Raw genomic sequence first — 17897 nt, 5'->3', positions numbered from 1 at the left:
GGAGCCAAGTGTGCTCAGTGGGAGGCAGGACCTAGCAGAGCACCGTCATGCAGAGGGCCCCGGGCAGGGTGGGGCACAAGCCACAAGTGGCATGGACTAAGCCACCTGGCAGACCTAGGAAAGGAAGACAGACACCCAGGGGGAACCGGTGAGGACAGCGAGAGGCTGGTGGGTTAGTCATCTGGCATCAGACGGTGGGTGTGCCAGGAAGAGTTCCCAGACACAGCAGGAATATCTGAACGATGGGTGGGGGCAGTTCCTAGTCGGGGCTGGATTAAGTATCCTTAGCTGCTGGGGTTTCTTCTCTGGCCAGTCCGTGAAGGCCTCTGAGGGCAATGCTTCCTCTTCACTCTCTCCTTGGCCCATGTGGGGTTGGGTGAGTGCACTGAGCTGGGAGGGATGTGCTGAGATCTGCTGAAGTGGGTGTGTCCCCTCCCGCCCCCCCCCCCCCCCCCCCCCCCGGGAGCAGGTCCTACCAGCCCAGCCCAGCCCAGCCCAGCCCAGCCCAGAGCAGGCAGCGGAAGCCAGCTTGGGGCAGCGCAGAGCAACACGGAGCACAGGTATGGGGGTGTCACGAATTGAACTGCACAGGGAGCACAAGGGGCAGCACCCCCCTGTAGAAATAGGGGATTTGGGTGGGGGACAGAGAAGAGGGTGGGCGTGGGCCCTGGAAAACCCTTCTGAACAGAGTAAAAAGCCGAAAGGAGCTGCCTCAAATAGACAGATCTTTTCAGATGGCGTTGGACAAACAGCTAACATGCCTGCTACACCTCGGGAGTGCTCCTCTTTGATGCTTGAAGCCCCCACTCTGGGGCATCTCGCAGAGGCTGTGTCCTCCCCCTCCCCCTCTAGGCCCCCACTGTGGAACTGAGCCTTGGGCCTCCCAGGGAGGGCCCTCTGGGGACTGTTTACACACTTTTTCCACTCGAAGTTAAACCTCAACCCCTACACCACACATCCCCCAGGGCCAGGCAGATGACAATGAGCTGATCTAATCAAACTTGCTAATGGGTTGACTGGCAGAGATGTGTTCTCAGTGTTATCCTTCCCAACTAGCCAAGGTGTACTGTAATGGGATCTTCAGGAAGTGCTGCCTTAACCCAAAAGGTGCATCTATATAAGGGGATTAGACTGATGGTCTTTGATGTCCCTATGGCTCTGATAGATGGTGGCTTCAGGGGATGGAATTTTGGAGGTGGGGGACATATTCGGAGGTCAGCAGGGCTTTATGATACCTTCACATCACACCATGAGGATGGGGCCTACCTCTTCCCTGTGGTTGTGGGGCCCCCATGACAAGAAGGGGACCTCCACCAGATTGTATCTCCAGAACTACTCCTTTTTTTCTCTCTTCCTTCCTTCCTTTTTTTTTTTTTTGAGACAGAGTCTCCCTTTGTCACCCAGGCTGGAGTGCAGTGGCACGCTCTCAGCTCACTGCAACCTCCGCCTCCTGGGTTCAAGCAATTCTCTGCCTCAGCCTCCTGAGTAGCTGGGATTATAGGTACGCACCACCATGCCCGGCTAATTTTTGCATTTTTAGTAGAGACAGGGTTTTACCATCTTGGCCAGGCTGGTCTTGAACTCCTGACCTCATGATCCACCTGCCTCGGCCTCCCAAAGTGCTGGGATTACAGGCATAAGCCACGGTGCCCAGCCATTTTTTTTTTCAAGACAGGATCTCACTCTGTTGCCCAGGCTGGAGTGCAGTGGCATGAACATGGCTCACTGCAGCCTCAAACTCCTGGGTTCAAGCAATCGTCCCACTTCAGCCTCCCGAGTACCTGGGACTACAGGCAGGCACCACCATGCCCGGCTAATTTGTTTTTTTTTTTGAGATGGGGTCTCGCTCTGTCGTCCAGGCTAAAGTGCAGTGGCATGATCTAGACTCACTGCAAACTCCGCCTCCTGGGTTCAAGCTATTATCCTGCCTCAGCCTCCAGAGTAGCTGGAAATATAGGCTTGAGCCACCACGATCAGCTACTTTTTGTATTTGTGTGTGTGTGTGTGTGTGTGTGTGTGTGTGTGTTTGTGTAGAGACAGGGTTTCACCATGTTGCCCAGGCTGGTCTTGAACTCGCGCTAAAGTGATCCATTCGCCTCTGCCTCCCAAAGTGCTGGGATTACAGGCGCGAGCCACACACTCGGCCTCTGTTAGTTTTTTGAAATTTTTTTGTAAAGCGGAGCGTGGTGGCTCACGCCTGTAATCCCAGCACTTTGGGAGGCCAAGGCGGGCAGATCACAAGGTCAAGAGATCGAGACCATCCCAGGCAACATGGTGAAACCCCGTCTCTACTGAAAATACAAAAATTAGTTGGGCACGGTGGCACACGCCTATAGTCCCAGCTGCTCGGGAGGCTGAGGCAGGAGAATCCCTTGAACCCGGGAGGCGGAGGTTGCAGTGAGCTGAGGTCACACCACTGCACTCAAGCCTGGCAACAGAGTGAGACTCTATCTCAAAAAATATATATATTTTTTGTAGAGATGGGGTCCCACTATGCTGCCCAGGCTGGCAGAAATCCTCCTTTTAGGGTGAGCTAAAGTTGTAGACCCAGTGGGACATGGAGGCAGGGATTGAGGTGAGACAGAAACTTACTCACATGCAGTATGTACAGGACTCACCACCCAGCCACTCAGAGGCACTAGAGCCCAACTCCATCTGTCTGATGCCATCTGCTCTCCCTACTCTGCTGCCCCCAGTGCATACCCCAGGACATACCTACTGACAGAGATCTTTTATGCCCAGGGGCATTTTAAAAAGCCCAGGAGAATGGCCGGGCACAGTGGCTCACGCCTGTAATCCCAGCACTTTGGGAGGCTGAGGAGGGCAGATCACCTGAGGTCAGGCATTCAAGACCAGCCTGGCCAACATAGTGAAAACCCATCTCTACTAAAAATACAAAAATTAGCCGGGCCTGGTGGCAGGCGCCTGTAGTCTCAGCTACTCGGGAGACTGAGGCAGGAGAATTGCTTGAACCCGGGAGGCGGAGGTTGCAGTGAGCTGAGATTGCACCACTGTACTCCAGCCTAGGTAACACAGCAAGCGAGACTCCATCTCAGAAAAAAAAAAACAAAACCCAGGAGAAGGAGCCGGCAAGAGCGGTGAGGGCTGAAGCCCGTGCACACTAAAGTCAAGTGAGGTCAGCAAAGCCCACAGGCTCTGGTGGATTTCCCTGAGGAAGCAGGACCTGCCAGGCTACAAGCAAGGGTCAGATGCACACAGACCACCTCAGGACACACGTCAGGGGGCTGGGCCTGCCTCCGTGGCTTCTTTTGGGACTGACTTTCTTGCTTTTCCAGCTCTCGAAAGCAGGGTAAAGGGAGAGGCACCATGGCAAGGTGATATCCGCACATCAGGGAAACTAGTTATGGAGCTGTAGGCCACCTTTGCTTTCTGCCTTTTCCCAGACAAATGTCAGGAGGGACGAGGTCAGAGTACTCAGGGAGGGAGAAGCCAGGGCCGAGGATGATGCTGGAAATGCAGGAAAAGACAGGCTTCAGCAGAGAAGGGTGGGGAAAGGCAGGAGCAGGAATTCTGGCTGGAGAAGCGGGCAGGCCTGGGCCAGGGAGGAGGGAAGACACGACCTGACACCCGGGACCCGTGCCAGAGACTCCTCTCTGAGGAAGAACGTGGCCCCTGGGCAGAAGGAGGCCTCCCCGCTCACCCTGGGGACTTTGTACTGTCTCCAAACCTTGAGGATGAGGATTCATCCTCCTGTTCCATTTAGTCTTCCATCTCATCCCTGGCCCTCAGGACCAGGATAAGCGGAAGAAACGGATTCATTTGTGCCCTCAAAACAGCTCTGGGACAGAGCTTTTCACAAAGGCTTTGGACTGAGCTAAGCTTCTGCTGGAGGCTCAGCACAGCTGGGGTCTGTTTGGAGGGCCTGGATATAGAGATACTGAGTCTTCATGATGAAGCCTGTCTGTGGGGAAAGGGTGCATCCTCTCAGCGCTGCCTGAACACAGAAGCAGAGGAAGTAGGCTTCGCTAATTCAGCGAGTGGGTTAGAGTACATACTAAAGAGGGACTTCCTGTGTCGGGGCTGAGACACTGATGGGCCACGAGACTCTAAAATGAGGGTGGGGCTATTCCAGAGCTGATCCTCAGGGGCAAGGAGGATGGGGAGATGTAAGAACCTTCTTTTCAGACCTCTGACTCTAGGAATTGGAGTCGGGGGACCCAGGATGTGAATTATTTGAAAGAGGAGGCAGGCCGGGTCCAGTGGCTCACGCCTGTAATTCTAGCACTTTGGGTGGCCGAGGCAGGCAGATCACAAGGTCAGGAGTTCAAGACCAGTCTGGCCAATATAGTGAAACCCCGTCTCTACGAAAAATACAAAAAATTAGCCGGGTGTGGTGGTGTGCGCCTGTAATCCCAGCTACTCAGGGGGCTGAGGCAGGAGAATCGCGTGAATCCGGGAGGCAGAGGTTGCAGTGAGCTGAGATTGCACCATTGCACTCCAGCTCAGGCGACAGTGCGAGACTCCGTCTCAAAAAAAAAAAAAAAAAAAAAAAACAGAAAGAAAGAAAGGAGGCAAAAGACAGAGCAAGGCATGTGGTGTTTGCGGGGAGGTGGGCAACACAGGAAGGGTATGGGGGAGGAACTGGGCAAAGAGGAGGCATTCCCCTGCCCCTGCCCTTCTCATTGTTCCCAGCCCCCTGGTCCTTTCTCTTCAGCTCCCCTCAACGTCATTTGCCAGAGGCTGGATACCAGGGCAGGGTGTGTGGAGGAGAGTGAGGGAATGATCATGATTGCACCTCCTGCTCACTTTTACACTCTCGTTCTACTTCCTGCCTCTGGCATAAAATAGCCCTGCCCCTCTGGCTTATCTCAGCAAAGAGCAGTGCCCAGCCCAGCTCAGAGGGCAAATGGGACAGATCCCAGAGGCCCTGAGGAGGTAAGTAACCTGGCCCCCGGATGTGTACGTGGGAAGCTGAAGGACGGAGACCCAGGGAGAAGGAAGGTGGCTGCACACACTCTGGTGTGTGAGCGGTGTTGGGGTGGGTGATATAGAAGGAGCAGTCCCGGACCCTCTGTGTGTGTCGTGGTCACTTTGCTCCTCAGTGCCTTGGGGTTGAGATCTCCCATGCTTGTGAAGCTGCCTGGTTCTGTCTGTGTAAGGATACTGTCCCTAAGGCAGGGCCTTCTTTCTCTTCCTCCCCAGCCCAGTTGTCTGTGCACATACGTTGTTTATTACAGGATGTGTATAGACACTGAGTTCTATGTTACTAGGGGCCTTGTGTGCACATCTCTTAGCGTGTGTGTATATGTGTCTGTGCACACACGTGTAATGAGTGGTATACTTACCTGACATCAGTGTGTGCCGACGTTCTTCAGCCTATGGGGGCCTCCATGTCCCTCCTTCCTGGTGTTCCTTCTTTTCTGGGGCAGCTGCCATTTCTTTGATTCCTGCATCTCTCCTACAGCCTGACCTCTTCTTCAAGGCAGGATTGGGGGAGAGGGTCTGGGCTGCCCCTCCCCCACACCTAGATTCCCTCCTTCCACATCCTGTTAGCCTCCTTTTTGGCAGTTTTTTCCATCTTCGCCATCTGGCCTGGCACTGTGCCCATTCAGCTCCTGAAGGGAGCCCCAGGGCTCGGGAAGCAGGAGTGTGGGATGGGGACCAGGCCAGGGGCCTGGCAGCTCTCAGTGCTCAGCTTGGGCCATTCTGTGTGACTGTCAGAAAGAGGTGGCTTTCTGACAACCAGGCTCCTTTATAAAGATGGGCTGGGGCCAGGTGCGGTGGCTCATGCCTATAATCTCAGCACTTTGGGAGGCCGAGCCGGGTGGATCAACTGAGGTCAGGAGTTCAATACCAGCCTGACCAATATGGTGAAACCTGTCTCTACTAAAAATACAAAAATTAGCCAGGCATGGTGGCGTGCGCCTGTAGTCCCAGCTACTCAGGAGGCTGAGACAAGAGAATTGCTTGAACCTGGGAGGCAAAGGTTGCAGTGAGCTGAGACTGTACCACTGCACTCCAGCCTGGGCAACAGGGAGACTCCGTCTCAAAAAAAAAAAAAAAAAAAAAAAAAAAAAAAAGATGGGCTGGGTGCAGTGGCTCACTCTTGTAATTCCAGCACCCAGCACTTTGGGAAGCCGAGGTCTGCAGATCACTTGAGGTCAGGAGACCAGCCTAGCCTGGCCAACATGGTGAAACCCCATTTCTACTGAAAACACAAAAAATTAGGCAGGTGTGGTGGTGCGAGCTATGATCCCAGCTACTTGGGTGGCTGAGGCATGAGAATTGCTTGAACCCAGGAGGCGGAGGTTGCAGTGAGCCAAGATTGTGATACTGCACTCCAGCCTCCAAACAAAGTGAGACTGTATCCAAAAAAAAAAGAAACCCAAGAACTTCTCCCCTTTGGAATAGAGTAACAAGAGAGCATCGCCATTTCCTTTGCTAAAAAATTCCTAGCTATACCTTTACATTTATTTATTTATGTTTTTTGAGACAGAGTTTCACTCTTGTCGCCCAGGCTGGAGTGCAGTGGCGCGATCTCAGCTCACTGCAACCTCCGCCTCCTGGGTTCAAGGGATTCTCCTGCCTCAGCCTCCCGAGTAGCTGGGATTACAGATGCCGCCACCATGCCTGGCTAATTTTTGTATTTTTAGTAGAGATGGGGTTTTCACTATGTTGACCAGGCTGGTTTTGAATGCCTGATCTCAGGTGATCCGCCCGCCTCAGCCTCCCAAAGTGCTGGGATTACAGGTGTGAGCCATCACTTCGCCTAACTTTACCTTTAAGTAGCCGCTCAACTAATAATCTTGGTCTATTTAACATTTTAATTTTTTTTTTTTTTTTGACGGAGTCTCACTCTGCCATCTAGGCTGGAGTGCAGTGGCGCAATCTCGGCTCACTGCAACCTCTGCCTCCCGGGTTCAAGCGATTCTCCTGCCTCAGCCTCCCGAGTAGCTGGGATTACAGGCAGGTGCCACCAAGCCCGGCTAATATTTTGTATTTTTAGTAGAGATGGGGTTTCACCATGTTAGCTAGGATGGTCTTGGTCTCCTGACCTCATGATGCACCCACCTTGGCCTCCCAAAGTGCTGGGATTACAGGTGTAAGCCACCGCACTCGGCCCTTTCTTTTTTTTTTTTTTGAGACACAGTCTCGCTCTGTTGGCCAGGCTGGAGTGCAGTGGCACGATCTCGGCTCACTGCAACCTCCGTCTCCCGGGCTCAAGCAATTCTCCTGCCTCAGCTTCCCGAGTAGCTGGGATTACAGGCGTGTGCCACCACGCCTGGCTAATTTTTGTATTTTCAGTAGAGATGAGGTTTCACCATGTTGGCCAGGCTGGTCTCAAACTCCTGACCTCAGGTAATCCGCCCACCTCGGCCTCCCAAAGTGCTGGGATTACAGGCGTGAGCCACTGTGCCCGGTACATTGTAACTTTTTCAACAGAAAGACTTGAGATCAGCCAGGCACAGTGTAATCCCAGCACTTTGGGAGGCCAAGGCAGGCGGATTACCTGAGGTCAGGAGTTCGAGACCAGCCTGGCCAACATAGTGAAACCCAGTCTTCTCTACTAAAAATACAGAAATTGGCCAGGCATGGTGGTTCCCGCCTGTAATCCCAGCACTTTGGGAGGCCGAGGCGGGCAGATCACCTGAGGTTGGGAGTTCGAGACCAGCCTGACCAACATGGAGAAACCCCGTCTCTACTAAAAATACAAAATTAGCTGGGCGTGGTGGCACATGCCTGTAATCCCAGCTACTAAGGAGGCTGAGGCAGGAGAATCGCTTGAACCTGGGAGGCAGAGGTTGCGGTGAGCGGAGATCGTGCCATTGCACTCCAGTCTGGGCAACAAAAGTGAAACTCCATCTCAAAAAAAAAAAAAAAAAAGAAATTAGCTGGGCGTGGTGGTGAGCGCCTGTAATCTCAGCTATTCAGGAGGCTGAAGCAGGAGAATCACTTGAACCCGGGAGGCGGAGGTTGCAGTGAGCCGAGATTGTGCCACTTCACTGCAGCCTGGGTGACAGAGCATGCGAAACTCCATCTCAAAAAAGAAAAGGAAGGAAGGAAGGAAGGAAAGAAAGAAAAGAAAGAAAGAAAGAAAGAAAGACAGACTTGAGGTTCTTTGAAAATCATTCATCCACTCATTCAGTGTCTAGTATATGCTTTCTAATTGGAAGGATCTACTGGTTCTCCAAGTAATGGTTAAGAATGATCAAGTGGGCCGGGCGCGGTGGCTCACGCCTGTAATCCCAGCTCTTTGAGAGGCCAAGGCGGGCAGATCACGAGGTCAGGAGATAGAGACCATCCTGGCTAATACAGTGAAACCCCAGCTCTACTAAAAATACAAAAAATTAGCCGGGTGAGGTGGCAGGTGCCTGTAGTCCCAGCTACTCGGGAGGCTGAGGCAGGAGAATGGCGTGAACCCGGGAGGCAGAGCTTGCAGTGAGCCCAGATTGAGCCACTGCACTCCAGCCTGGACGACAGAGCAAGACTCCGTCTCAAAAAAAAAAAAAAGAAAAAAGAAAAAGAAAAGAATGATCAAGTGATACTGTAATCATAGTGTAAACTGTTATTGAAATCTTGTTTGCAAGCTGTTTCCAAACAGGTCTTTTAAGGGAAGTGGTCTTTTACTGAGTTATACATTTGGACAAGATTGATACAAGAGCTATTATCACAGGATTAGAGCGTGGGCGGGGGTAGTTGGGGGCGGGATGGGTGTAGGAGGTGGGGAGGGTGAATTTCCTGTTAAGCAGCCAATGAGTATCGCTCACGGCCTGCTAAATGCAGAGAGTGAAATGTGTCTGCAAGGTGTGCTCCCACCTTAGGAGCTTACCATCTAGTTGGGGAAATAGAACAAATATACATAAAACGATTGAGGGGCTCAAAACAGCAAACTAAGTGCTTACGTATGCACTTAAGGGGGAATTGTAAGGAGGTTTATTTATTTTTTTGAGATGGAGTTTCGCTTTTGTCACTCAAGCTGGAGTGCAGTGGCACGATCTCTGCTCACTGCAACCTCCGCCCCTTGGGTTCAAGCAATTCTCCTGCCTCAGCCTCCCGAGTAGTTGGGATTACAGGCACCTGCCACCTCGCCCGGCTAATTGTTTGTATTTTTAGTAGAGACGGGGTTTCACCATGTTGGCCAGGCTGGTCTCGAACTCCTGGCCTCGTGATACGCCTGCTGGGATTACAGGCATGAGCCACCATTCCCGGTCTATTTACTTATTTTTATTTAGACGGAGTCTCACTCTGTTGCCCAAACTGTAGTGCAGTGGCATGATCTTCGTTCACTGCAACCTCCGCCTCTTGGGTTCAAGTGATTCAAGGAGGCATATTTATGTGTATGTGTGAAAGATGAGTTTATGTCACCACTTTTGGAAGTGGTTATTTTTAATAACCCACTTCAAATAACCCACTTTATACATTTCAGTTGGACAATGAAGAAGTGAAATAATGTATCTATGTTAGATATTATGTATAGAAATTAAAATATGGTGATGATCAGTAAATGATACCTATTATTTTTAACATTTACAGAGGTAGGTGCTGAGAATACACAAAGATGAATAAGCCATGGTCCACAGCCCCTCCCTCTTAAGAGTTCACAGTCTAATGGGAGGGGCAGACCAGGAACAGCTGACTACCATGCATGGGGAGAGCTCTGATAAACCTGCGCACTGCTGCGGAGGCACAAGTGAGGGTACCACATCCGCCTTGTGTTGCGGGGGCGGTTAGGGAAGGCTTTGCAGAGTCCTGAGAAAATACTAGGCTTGCCAGTTGGAGAACGGGAGGCAGGGCATTCCAAGTTGAAGAAACACCACATACAAAGGCAGAGTCCTGAAAACATAAGGTATGTCCACAATTAGTATTAGTTTGGTGTGAATGGAGCAAAGGAGCATGGAGCAGGGGAGTGTATCAGAAATGAGCCTGGTTTTACTTGCTTTTCAGCATGTTTAAGTCTCATTTGGTATTATTTTCATTGTTGAGACTGGTATTTTGCAGAGGAAGTATTTCTTTATTCCCTTTAACTGTTTTACTATATCTCTTACAAGTCTCAAACTGCTGATGGTGGTGGTTGGAGGGAGAACAAAACCAAATACAAGAAAAACTTGTGGCCAGGTACAGTGGCTCATGCCTGTAATCCTAGGACTTACAGAGCCCAGGGCAAAAGGATTGCTTGAGCCTGAGTTTAAGACCAGCCTGGGCAACACAGTCAGACCCCGTTTCTATGAAAAATTTTTTTCTTTTTTTGAGATGGAGTCTTGCTCTGTTGCCCAGGCTGGAGTGCAGTGGCACGATCTTAGCTCACTGCAACCTCTGTCTGCCTCCTGGGTTCAAGCGATTCTCCTGACTCAGTCTCCTGAGTAGCTGGGATTACAGGCACCTGCCACTATGCCTGGCTATTTTTTTGTATTTTTAGTAGAGATGAGGTTTCACCATGTTGGCTAGGCTGGTTTCAAGCTCCTGACCTCAAGTGATCCACCCACCTCAGCCTCCCAAAGTGCTAGGATTACAGGCGTAAGCCACTGCCCCTGGCCATCTACAAAAAATTTAAAAATTAGCCAGGGATGGTGGCACACGCCTGTAGGTCCAACTACTCAGAGACTGAGGTAAGAGGATCACTTGAATCTGGGAGTTCAGGACTGCAGTGGGCCAAGATCGAGCCACTGCTTTCCAGCCTGGACCACGGAGTGAGACCCTATCTCAAAAAAACAAAAAACAAACAAACAAAAAACTTTTTATAGCCAGATTTATGACTTATTTTCTTGCAACAATTTAAACAGTTCCTTTTTTTTTTTTTGAGACGGAGTCTCACTGTCGCCCAGGCTGGAATGCAGTGGCGTGAACTCGGCTCAGTGCAAATTCTGCCTCCCGGGTTCCCGCCAGTCTCCTGTCCCAGCCTCCTGAGTAACTGGGACTACAGGCGCCCGCCACCACGCTCAGCTAAATTTTTTTGTATTTTCAGTAGAGACGGGATTTCACCATGTTAGCCAGGATGGTCTCGATCTCCTCACCTTGTGATCCGCCCGCCTTGGCCTCCTAAAGTGCTGGGATTACAGGCATGAGCCACCGCGCCCGGCCCTCTTTTTTTTTTTTTTTTTGAGATGGAGTCTCTGTTGCCCAGGCTGGAGTGCAGTGGCTCAATCTCGGCTCACTGCAAGCTCCGCCTCCCGGGTTCATGCTATTCTCCTGCCTCAGCCTCCTGAGTAGCTGGGACTACAGGCGCCTGCCACCACGCCCGGCTAATTTTTTGTATTTTTAAAAGAGACGAGATTTCACCGTGTTAGCCAGGATGGTCTCAATCTCCTGACCTCGTGATCCGCCTGCCTCGGCCTCCCAAAGTGCTGGGATTACCAGCATGAACCACCACGCCCGGCCTAAACAGTTCCTTTTGAAAGTAATAAGCTCGGTGTCTTGGGATAATTGCTCAGGGTCTCAGACAACTTCTCTCCCTAAGATGACATCTAGACACCCATGTTCACAGTGGCATTATTCACAATAGCCAAAAGGTGGAAAGAATCCAAGTATTCACTGACAGATGAATGGATGAGCAAAACATTATACAATGAAATACATTATTCAGCTATAAAAATGAAATTCCAGGCCAGGCGCAGTGGCTCACATCTGTAATCCCAGCACTTTGGGAGGCCGAGCCGGGCGGATCACCTGAGGTCAGGAGATCGAGACCAGCCTGACCAACAGGGAGAAACCCCATCTCTACTAAAAATACAAAATGAGCCAGGCATGGTGGCGCATGCCTGTAATCCCAGCTACTTGGGAGGCTGAGGCAGGAGAATCGCTTGAACCCTGGAAGCAGAGGTTGCGGTGAGCCGAGATCGTGCCATTGCACTCCAGCCTGGGCAACAAGAGCGAAACTAGGTCTCAAAGAAAAAAAAGGAAAAGAAAAAAAAAAGAAATTCCTTTACATACTACAACATGAATAGATCTTGGAAACATTATGCTAAGTGAAATAAACCAGACACAAAAGGACGAATATTGTATGATTCCACTCATATGAGGTATCTAGAATAGGCAAATTCATTGAGACAGAAAGTAGACTAGAACCAGGAGCTGAATGGGGTGCGGTGGGTAGTACTGCTTAATGACTGCAGAGTTGTTGCTTGCTTGATGAAAAAGTTATATTTCTGGAAACAGAGAGTGGTGACGGTTAAGCAACACTGTCTTGGTCTTTTTTGTTGTTGTTGTTGGTTTTGAGACGGACTCTCTGTCTCCCAGGCCGGAGTGCGATGGATTAGACCTGCTGGGGGAGCACTTGGCAAAACTCAACCCACAGGGCCTTCCCCTGCCTAGCAAGACTGTGCTGTCAAATTTATTCACATGTGGCTCTGGTCAAGACTAGCATGCAGTCAGCCTATGATGGCATTGTTATATTATTATTCCCATTTTACAGATGAAGAAACTGAGAAGTCAAACCATTAAGCTGAACCCAGTTTGCTTTGACCACAAATCCAGCCCTCACAGGCGCAGTGATGCATGTGATGAGTAAGGCTGGGATGTTGTTCTGTATTTGGGAGTTTTGTTTGCTTGTTTGCTTGTTTGACATGGAGTCTCACTTTGTCACCCAGGCTGGAGTGCAGTGGCGTGATCTCGGCTCACTGCAACCTCTGCCTCCCGGGTTCAAGGACTCTCCTGCCTCAGCCTCCCACGTACTCGAGTTTGACCTTTATTCTTTGGATAATGAGGAGCTAGCCTAGCACCTGGTCCAAGGAGGTGCTCCATAAGACCACCTATTGATTTGTGCTTATTATCTGTCTCCCTCCAATGGAATGTAAAGGAGGTGGGGGCAAAGACTTTTTGCTTTGTTCCCTGCTGTGAACATGCCTGGAACTTTCTATGAGCTCAGTAAGCAAGGAAAGAAGGAAGGAAGAGATCTTGAGATAGTAACAGCAACCTAAGCGTTTTACATACGTCATCTTAATCTCCAAACCTCATGAATTCTCTCTCTCTCTCTCTCATTTTTTGAGACAGAGTCTTGCTCTGTCACCCAGGCTGGAGTGCAGTGGCGTGATCTCGACTCATTGCAACCTCTGCCTCCTGGATTCAATCAATTCTCATGCCTTAGCCTACTGAGGAGCTGGGATTACAAGTGCACACCACCATACCCGGCTAATCTTTGTATTTTTAGTAGAGGCAAGATTTTGTCATGTTGGCCAGGTTGGTCTTCAACTCCTGGCCTCAAGTAATCCACCCACATCAGCCTCCCAAAGTGCTGAGATCACAGGCATGAGGTACCGTGCAGCCGCCTTTTTTTTTTTTTGAGATGGAGTCTCGTTTTGTTACCCAGGCTGGAGGGCAGTGGTACGATGTCAGCTCACTGCAACCTCCGCCTCCTGGGTTCAAGTGATTCTCCTGCGTGAGCCTCCTGAGTAGCTGGGACTACAGGTGCATGCCACCACATCTGGCTAATTTTTGTATTTTTAGTAGAGACAGGGTTTTGCCAGGTTGGCCAGGCTGATCTCGAACTCCTGACCTCAGGTGATCTGCCCGCCTCAGTCTCCCAAAGTGCTGGATTACAGGCGTGGGCCACTACGCCCGCCCTGGCCCTCCTTCTTTCTTTTTTGAGATGGGCTCACTCTGTCACCCAGGCGGGAGTGCAGTGGTGGGCTTGAGGCTCACTGCACTGCAGCCTCCACCTCCCTGGAGTCAAGTGATTCTCTCACCTCAGCCTCACAAGTAGCTGGGACTACAGGCATGTGCCACCATGCCTGGCTAATTTTTTAATTTTTTAATATTTTTTATTTTATTTTTTTTTGAGACAGAGTCTTGCTCTGTCACCCAGGCCAGAGTGCAATGGTGTGATCTCGGCTCACTGCAACCTCTGCCTTCTGGGTTCAAGCAATTCTCCCTGCCTCAGCCTCCTGAGTAGCTGGGATTACAGGCGCCTGCCACCACGCCCGGCTAATTTTTTTTTTTTTTTTTTTTTTTTTTTTAGTAGAGACAGGATTTTGCCATGTTGGCCAGGATGGTCTCAACCTCCTGACCTCAGGTGATCCGCCCACCTCAGCCTCCCAAAGTGCTCGGATTACAGATGTGAGCCACCGTGCCCAGCCTTATTTTTATTTTTTATTTTATTTTATTTATTTATTTTGAGATGGAGTTTCACTCTTGTTGCCCAGGCTGGAGTGCAATGGCGCGATCTTGGCTCACTGCAAACTTCACCCCCCAGGTTCAAGCAATTCTCCTGTCTCAGCCCCCTGAGTAGCTGGGATTACAGGTGCCCGCCCCTATGCCAGGCTAATTTTTGGTATTTTTTTTAGTAGAGATGGGGTTCCACCATGTTGGCCAAGCTGGTCTCGAACTCCTGACCTCAGGTAATCCACCCGCCTCGGCCTCCCAAAGTGCTGGGATTACAGGTGTGAGCCACTGCACCTGGCCCTGTATTTTTTTGTAGAGATGGGGTTTCGCCGTGTTGCCCAGGCTGGTCCCCAACTCCTAGGTTCAAGCAATTGGTCTGCCTTGGCCTCCCAAAGTGCCAGGATTACAGGTGTAAGCCACTGCACCCAGCCAAGATTAATTTTTTTGAAGTCACACAACTAGGCAAGTTAGCAAAACCAAGATTTAAACCTAGGCATCCAAGTCCCTGCCTTCAAACCTGGGTGTTTAACACTATACTATATAGTCCTGCTGTAGGAACCTATTCTAGCCCAATGGCAGACTTGAGGCTGAGAAAAGATTCAGAAGGCCTGCCAGTGGAGCTAAACATTTGTGTGTGCAGCCCTGTCTCTGTATAACTTCCGGCTTGCCTTCCTATTCCAGGTCTCTGCTGCTGATGAAGCTGTGACCAAACGCACCCAACCCTTGGCAGCCATCTGTCCCTGCAGCCATAGCCCACATTCCCATGACCTCCCTCTGCTTGTTTTGGGACCATGTCTGTACAGCCTCTAGGCCCCAGCCCCGGAGGTGAATGCCGTGCCATGACTCTGGTGTGCCCCATGGCATCCCCAGCCTAGCTCCCATTCCCACTTTGGCACGATGTTAGCCAACAGCTCCTCAACCAACAGTTCTGTTCTCCCGTGTCCTGACTACCGACCTACCCACCGCCTGCACTTGGTGGTCTACAGCTTGGTGCTGGCTGCCGGGCTCCCCCTCAACGCTCTAGCCCTCTGGGTCTTTCTGCGTGCGCTGCGTGTGCACTCGGTGGTGAGCGTGTACATGTGTAACCTGGCGGCCAGCGACCTGCTCTTCACCCTCTCGCTGCCTGTTCGTCTCTCTTACTACGCACTGCACCACTGGCCCTTCCCTGACCTCCTGTGCCAGACGACGGGCGCCATCTTCCAGATGAACATGTACGGCAGCTGCATCTTCCTGATGCTCATCAACGTGGACCGCTACGCCGCCATCGTGCACCCGCTGCGACTGCGCCACCTGCGGCGGCCCCGCGTGGCGCGGCTGCTCTGCCTGGGCGTGTGGGCGCTCATCCTGGTGTTTGCCGTGCCCGCCGCCCGCGTGCACAGGCCCTCGCGTTGCCGCTACCAGGACCTCGAGGTGCGCCTATGCTTTGAGAGCTTCAGCGACGAGCTGTGGAAAGGCAGGCTGCTGCCCCTCGTGCTGCTGGCCGAGGCGCTGGGCTTCCTGCTGCCCCTGGCGGCGGTTGTCTACTCGTCGGGCCGAGTCTTCTGGACGCTGGCGCGCCCCGACGCCACGCAGAGCCAGCGGCGGCGGAAGACCGTGCGCCTCCTGCTGGCTAACCTCGTCATCTTCCTGCTGTGCTTCGTGCCCTACAACGCCACGCTGGCGGTCTACGGGCTGCTGCGGAGCAAGCTGGTGGCGGCCAGCGTGCCTGCCCGCGATCGCGTGCGCGGGGTGCTGATGGTGATGGTGCTGCTGGCCGGCGCCAACTGCGTGCTGGACCCGCTGGTGTACTACTTTAGCGCCGAGGGCTTCCGCAACACCCTGCGCGGCCTGGGCACTCCGCACCGGGCCAGGACCTTGGCCACCAACGGGACGCGGGCGGCGCTCGCGCAATCCGAAAGGTCCGCCGTCACCACCGACGCCACCAGGCCGGATGCCGCCAGTCAGGGGCTGCTCCGACCCTCCGACTCCCACTCTCTGTCTTCATTCACACAGTGTCCCCAGGATTCCGCCCTCTGAACACACATGCCATTGCGCTGTCCGTGCCCGACTCCCAACGCCTCTCGTTCTGGGAGGCTTGCAGGGTGTACACACAAGAAGGTGGGCTGGGCACTTGGACCTTTGGGTGGCAATTCCAGCTTAGCAACGCAGAAGAGTACAAAGTGTGGAAGCCAGGGCCCAGGGAAGGCATTGCTGCTGGAAATGGCTTCTTTAAACTGTGAGCACGCAGAGCACCCCTTCTCCAGCGGTAGGAAGTGATGCAGAGAGCCCACCCGTGCAGAGGGCAGAAGAGGACGAAATGCCTTTGGGTGGGCAGGGCATTAAACTGCTAAAAGCTGGTTAGATGGAACAGAAAATGGGCATTCTGGATCTAAACTGCCACAGGGGCCTGAGAGCTGAAGAGCCCCAGGTTTGGTGGACAAAGCTACTGAGATGCCTGTTCATCTGCTGACTTCTGTCTAGGCTCATGGATGCCACCCCCTTTCATTTCGGCCTAGGCTTCCCCTGCTCACCACTGAGGCCTAATACAAGAGTTCCTATGGACAGAACTACATTCTTTCTCGCATAGTGACTTGTGACAATTTAGACTTGGCATCCAGCATGGGATAGTTGGGGCAAGGCAAAACTAACTTAGAGTTTCCCCCTCAGCAACATCCAAGTCCAAACCCTTTTTAGGTTATCCTTTCTTCCATCACATCCCCTTTTCCAGGCCTCCTCCATTTTAGGTCCTTAATATTCTTTCTTTTTCTCTCTCTCTCGTTTCTCTCTTCTCTCTCCTCTCCTCTCCTCTCTTCTCTCTTCTCCTCTTCTCTCTCTCTCCCTCTCTCTCCTTTGTCCAGAGTAAGGATAAAATTCTTTCTACTAAAGCACTGGTTCTCAAACTTTTTGGTCTCAGACCCCACTCTTAGAAATTGAGGATCTCAAAGAGCTTTGCTTATATTTTGTTCTTTTGATACTTACCATACTAGAAATTAAAGCGAATACATTTTTAAAATAAATACACATGCACACATTACATTAGCCATGGGAGCAATAATGTCACCACACACACTTCATGAAGCCTCTGGAAAACTCTACAGTATACTTGTGAGAGAATGAGAGTGAAAGGGACAAATAACATCTGTGTAGCAGTATTATGAAAATAGCTTGACCTCGTGGACTTCCTCAGAGGGTTGGTCCCTGGATCACACTTTGAGAACCATACTTGTCCTGAAGTATTGGAGTTCATGTCTAACTTCTTCCCAGGGCATTATGTACAGTGCTTTTTATTACTGTGGGGAGAGGGCAGTGCTACATAAATTAATCACTACTGATAGTCTTCATGGCTCAGGGTTTTCCTGCGGCCCTAGGAGTAGTACATAAAATGGAACACTACCCTGGGCATATCAGAGCAGCAGCCCTGGGGCAGGGATGGAGACTGGGGGGTGGAACTAGTCATACACTCAGGCAGAGGGGATGGGGCTTCTCTGGGGGAGGGAAAAGGGAACTGTGCCACAGCCAGGAGAGAAAAGTTTATGGGGAAGTTAAGAGTGAGATGGGAGGACAGGAATAGGCTGTCCATTCTCAGCACGCTGGAAGCAAGGGAAATGGGCCATCTACTAGTCCTTCCCTCTTTTTTTTTTTTTTGTTGAGACAGGGTCTCGCACTGTCACCTGGGCTGGAGTGCAATGGCGCGATCTCAGCACACTGCAACCTCTGCCTCCCGGGTTCATAGGATTCTCCTGCCTCAGCCTCCCAAGTAGCTGGGATTACAGGTGCACACCACCACACCCGGCTAATTTTTTGTATTTTTAGTAGTGATAGGGTTTCACTATGTTGGCCAGACTGGTCTCGAACTCCTGACC

The 17897-nt window shown here is 51.5% G+C and overlaps 1 protein-coding gene across 2 annotated transcripts; it reads left to right on the top strand.

The window, feature by feature from the left end:
• Positions 1-461: 461 nt before the first annotated feature.
• LPAR5 (lysophosphatidic acid receptor 5) lies at positions 462-17051 on the top strand. Of its 2 annotated transcripts, none has more exons than XM_001162565.8 (2): positions 462-560; positions 14737-17051. In XM_001162565.8, exon 2 carries the CDS (start codon positions 14953-14955, stop codon positions 16069-16071), a length of 1119 nt encoding a protein of 372 aa, XP_001162565.1. In that variant the 5' UTR covers positions 462-560; positions 14737-14952; the 3' UTR covers positions 16072-17051. The 2 variants fall into 2 exon arrangements, with proteins under 2 accessions (XP_001162565.1, XP_003313495.1); XM_003313447.5 differs by lacking the exon at positions 462-560 and adding an exon at positions 4810-4896.
• Positions 17052-17897: the final 846 nt, after the last annotated feature.

The sequence above is a fragment of the Pan troglodytes genome, chromosome 10 (assembly GCF_028858775.2).
Source record: "Pan troglodytes isolate AG18354 chromosome 10, NHGRI_mPanTro3-v2.0_pri, whole genome shotgun sequence".
NCBI classification, from domain to species: Eukaryota; Metazoa; Chordata; class Mammalia; order Primates; family Hominidae; genus Pan; species Pan troglodytes.
Note: the sequence above shows the minus strand (reverse complement) of the source record. Positions and strands in the feature narration are given on the sequence as shown.

Bases quoted from the DNA above. Each gene is read 5' to 3' on its own strand.
- LPAR5 (XM_001162565.8), top strand. From the start codon at position 14,953: ATGTTAGCCAACAGCTCCTCAACCAACAGTTCTGTTCTCCCGTGTCCT.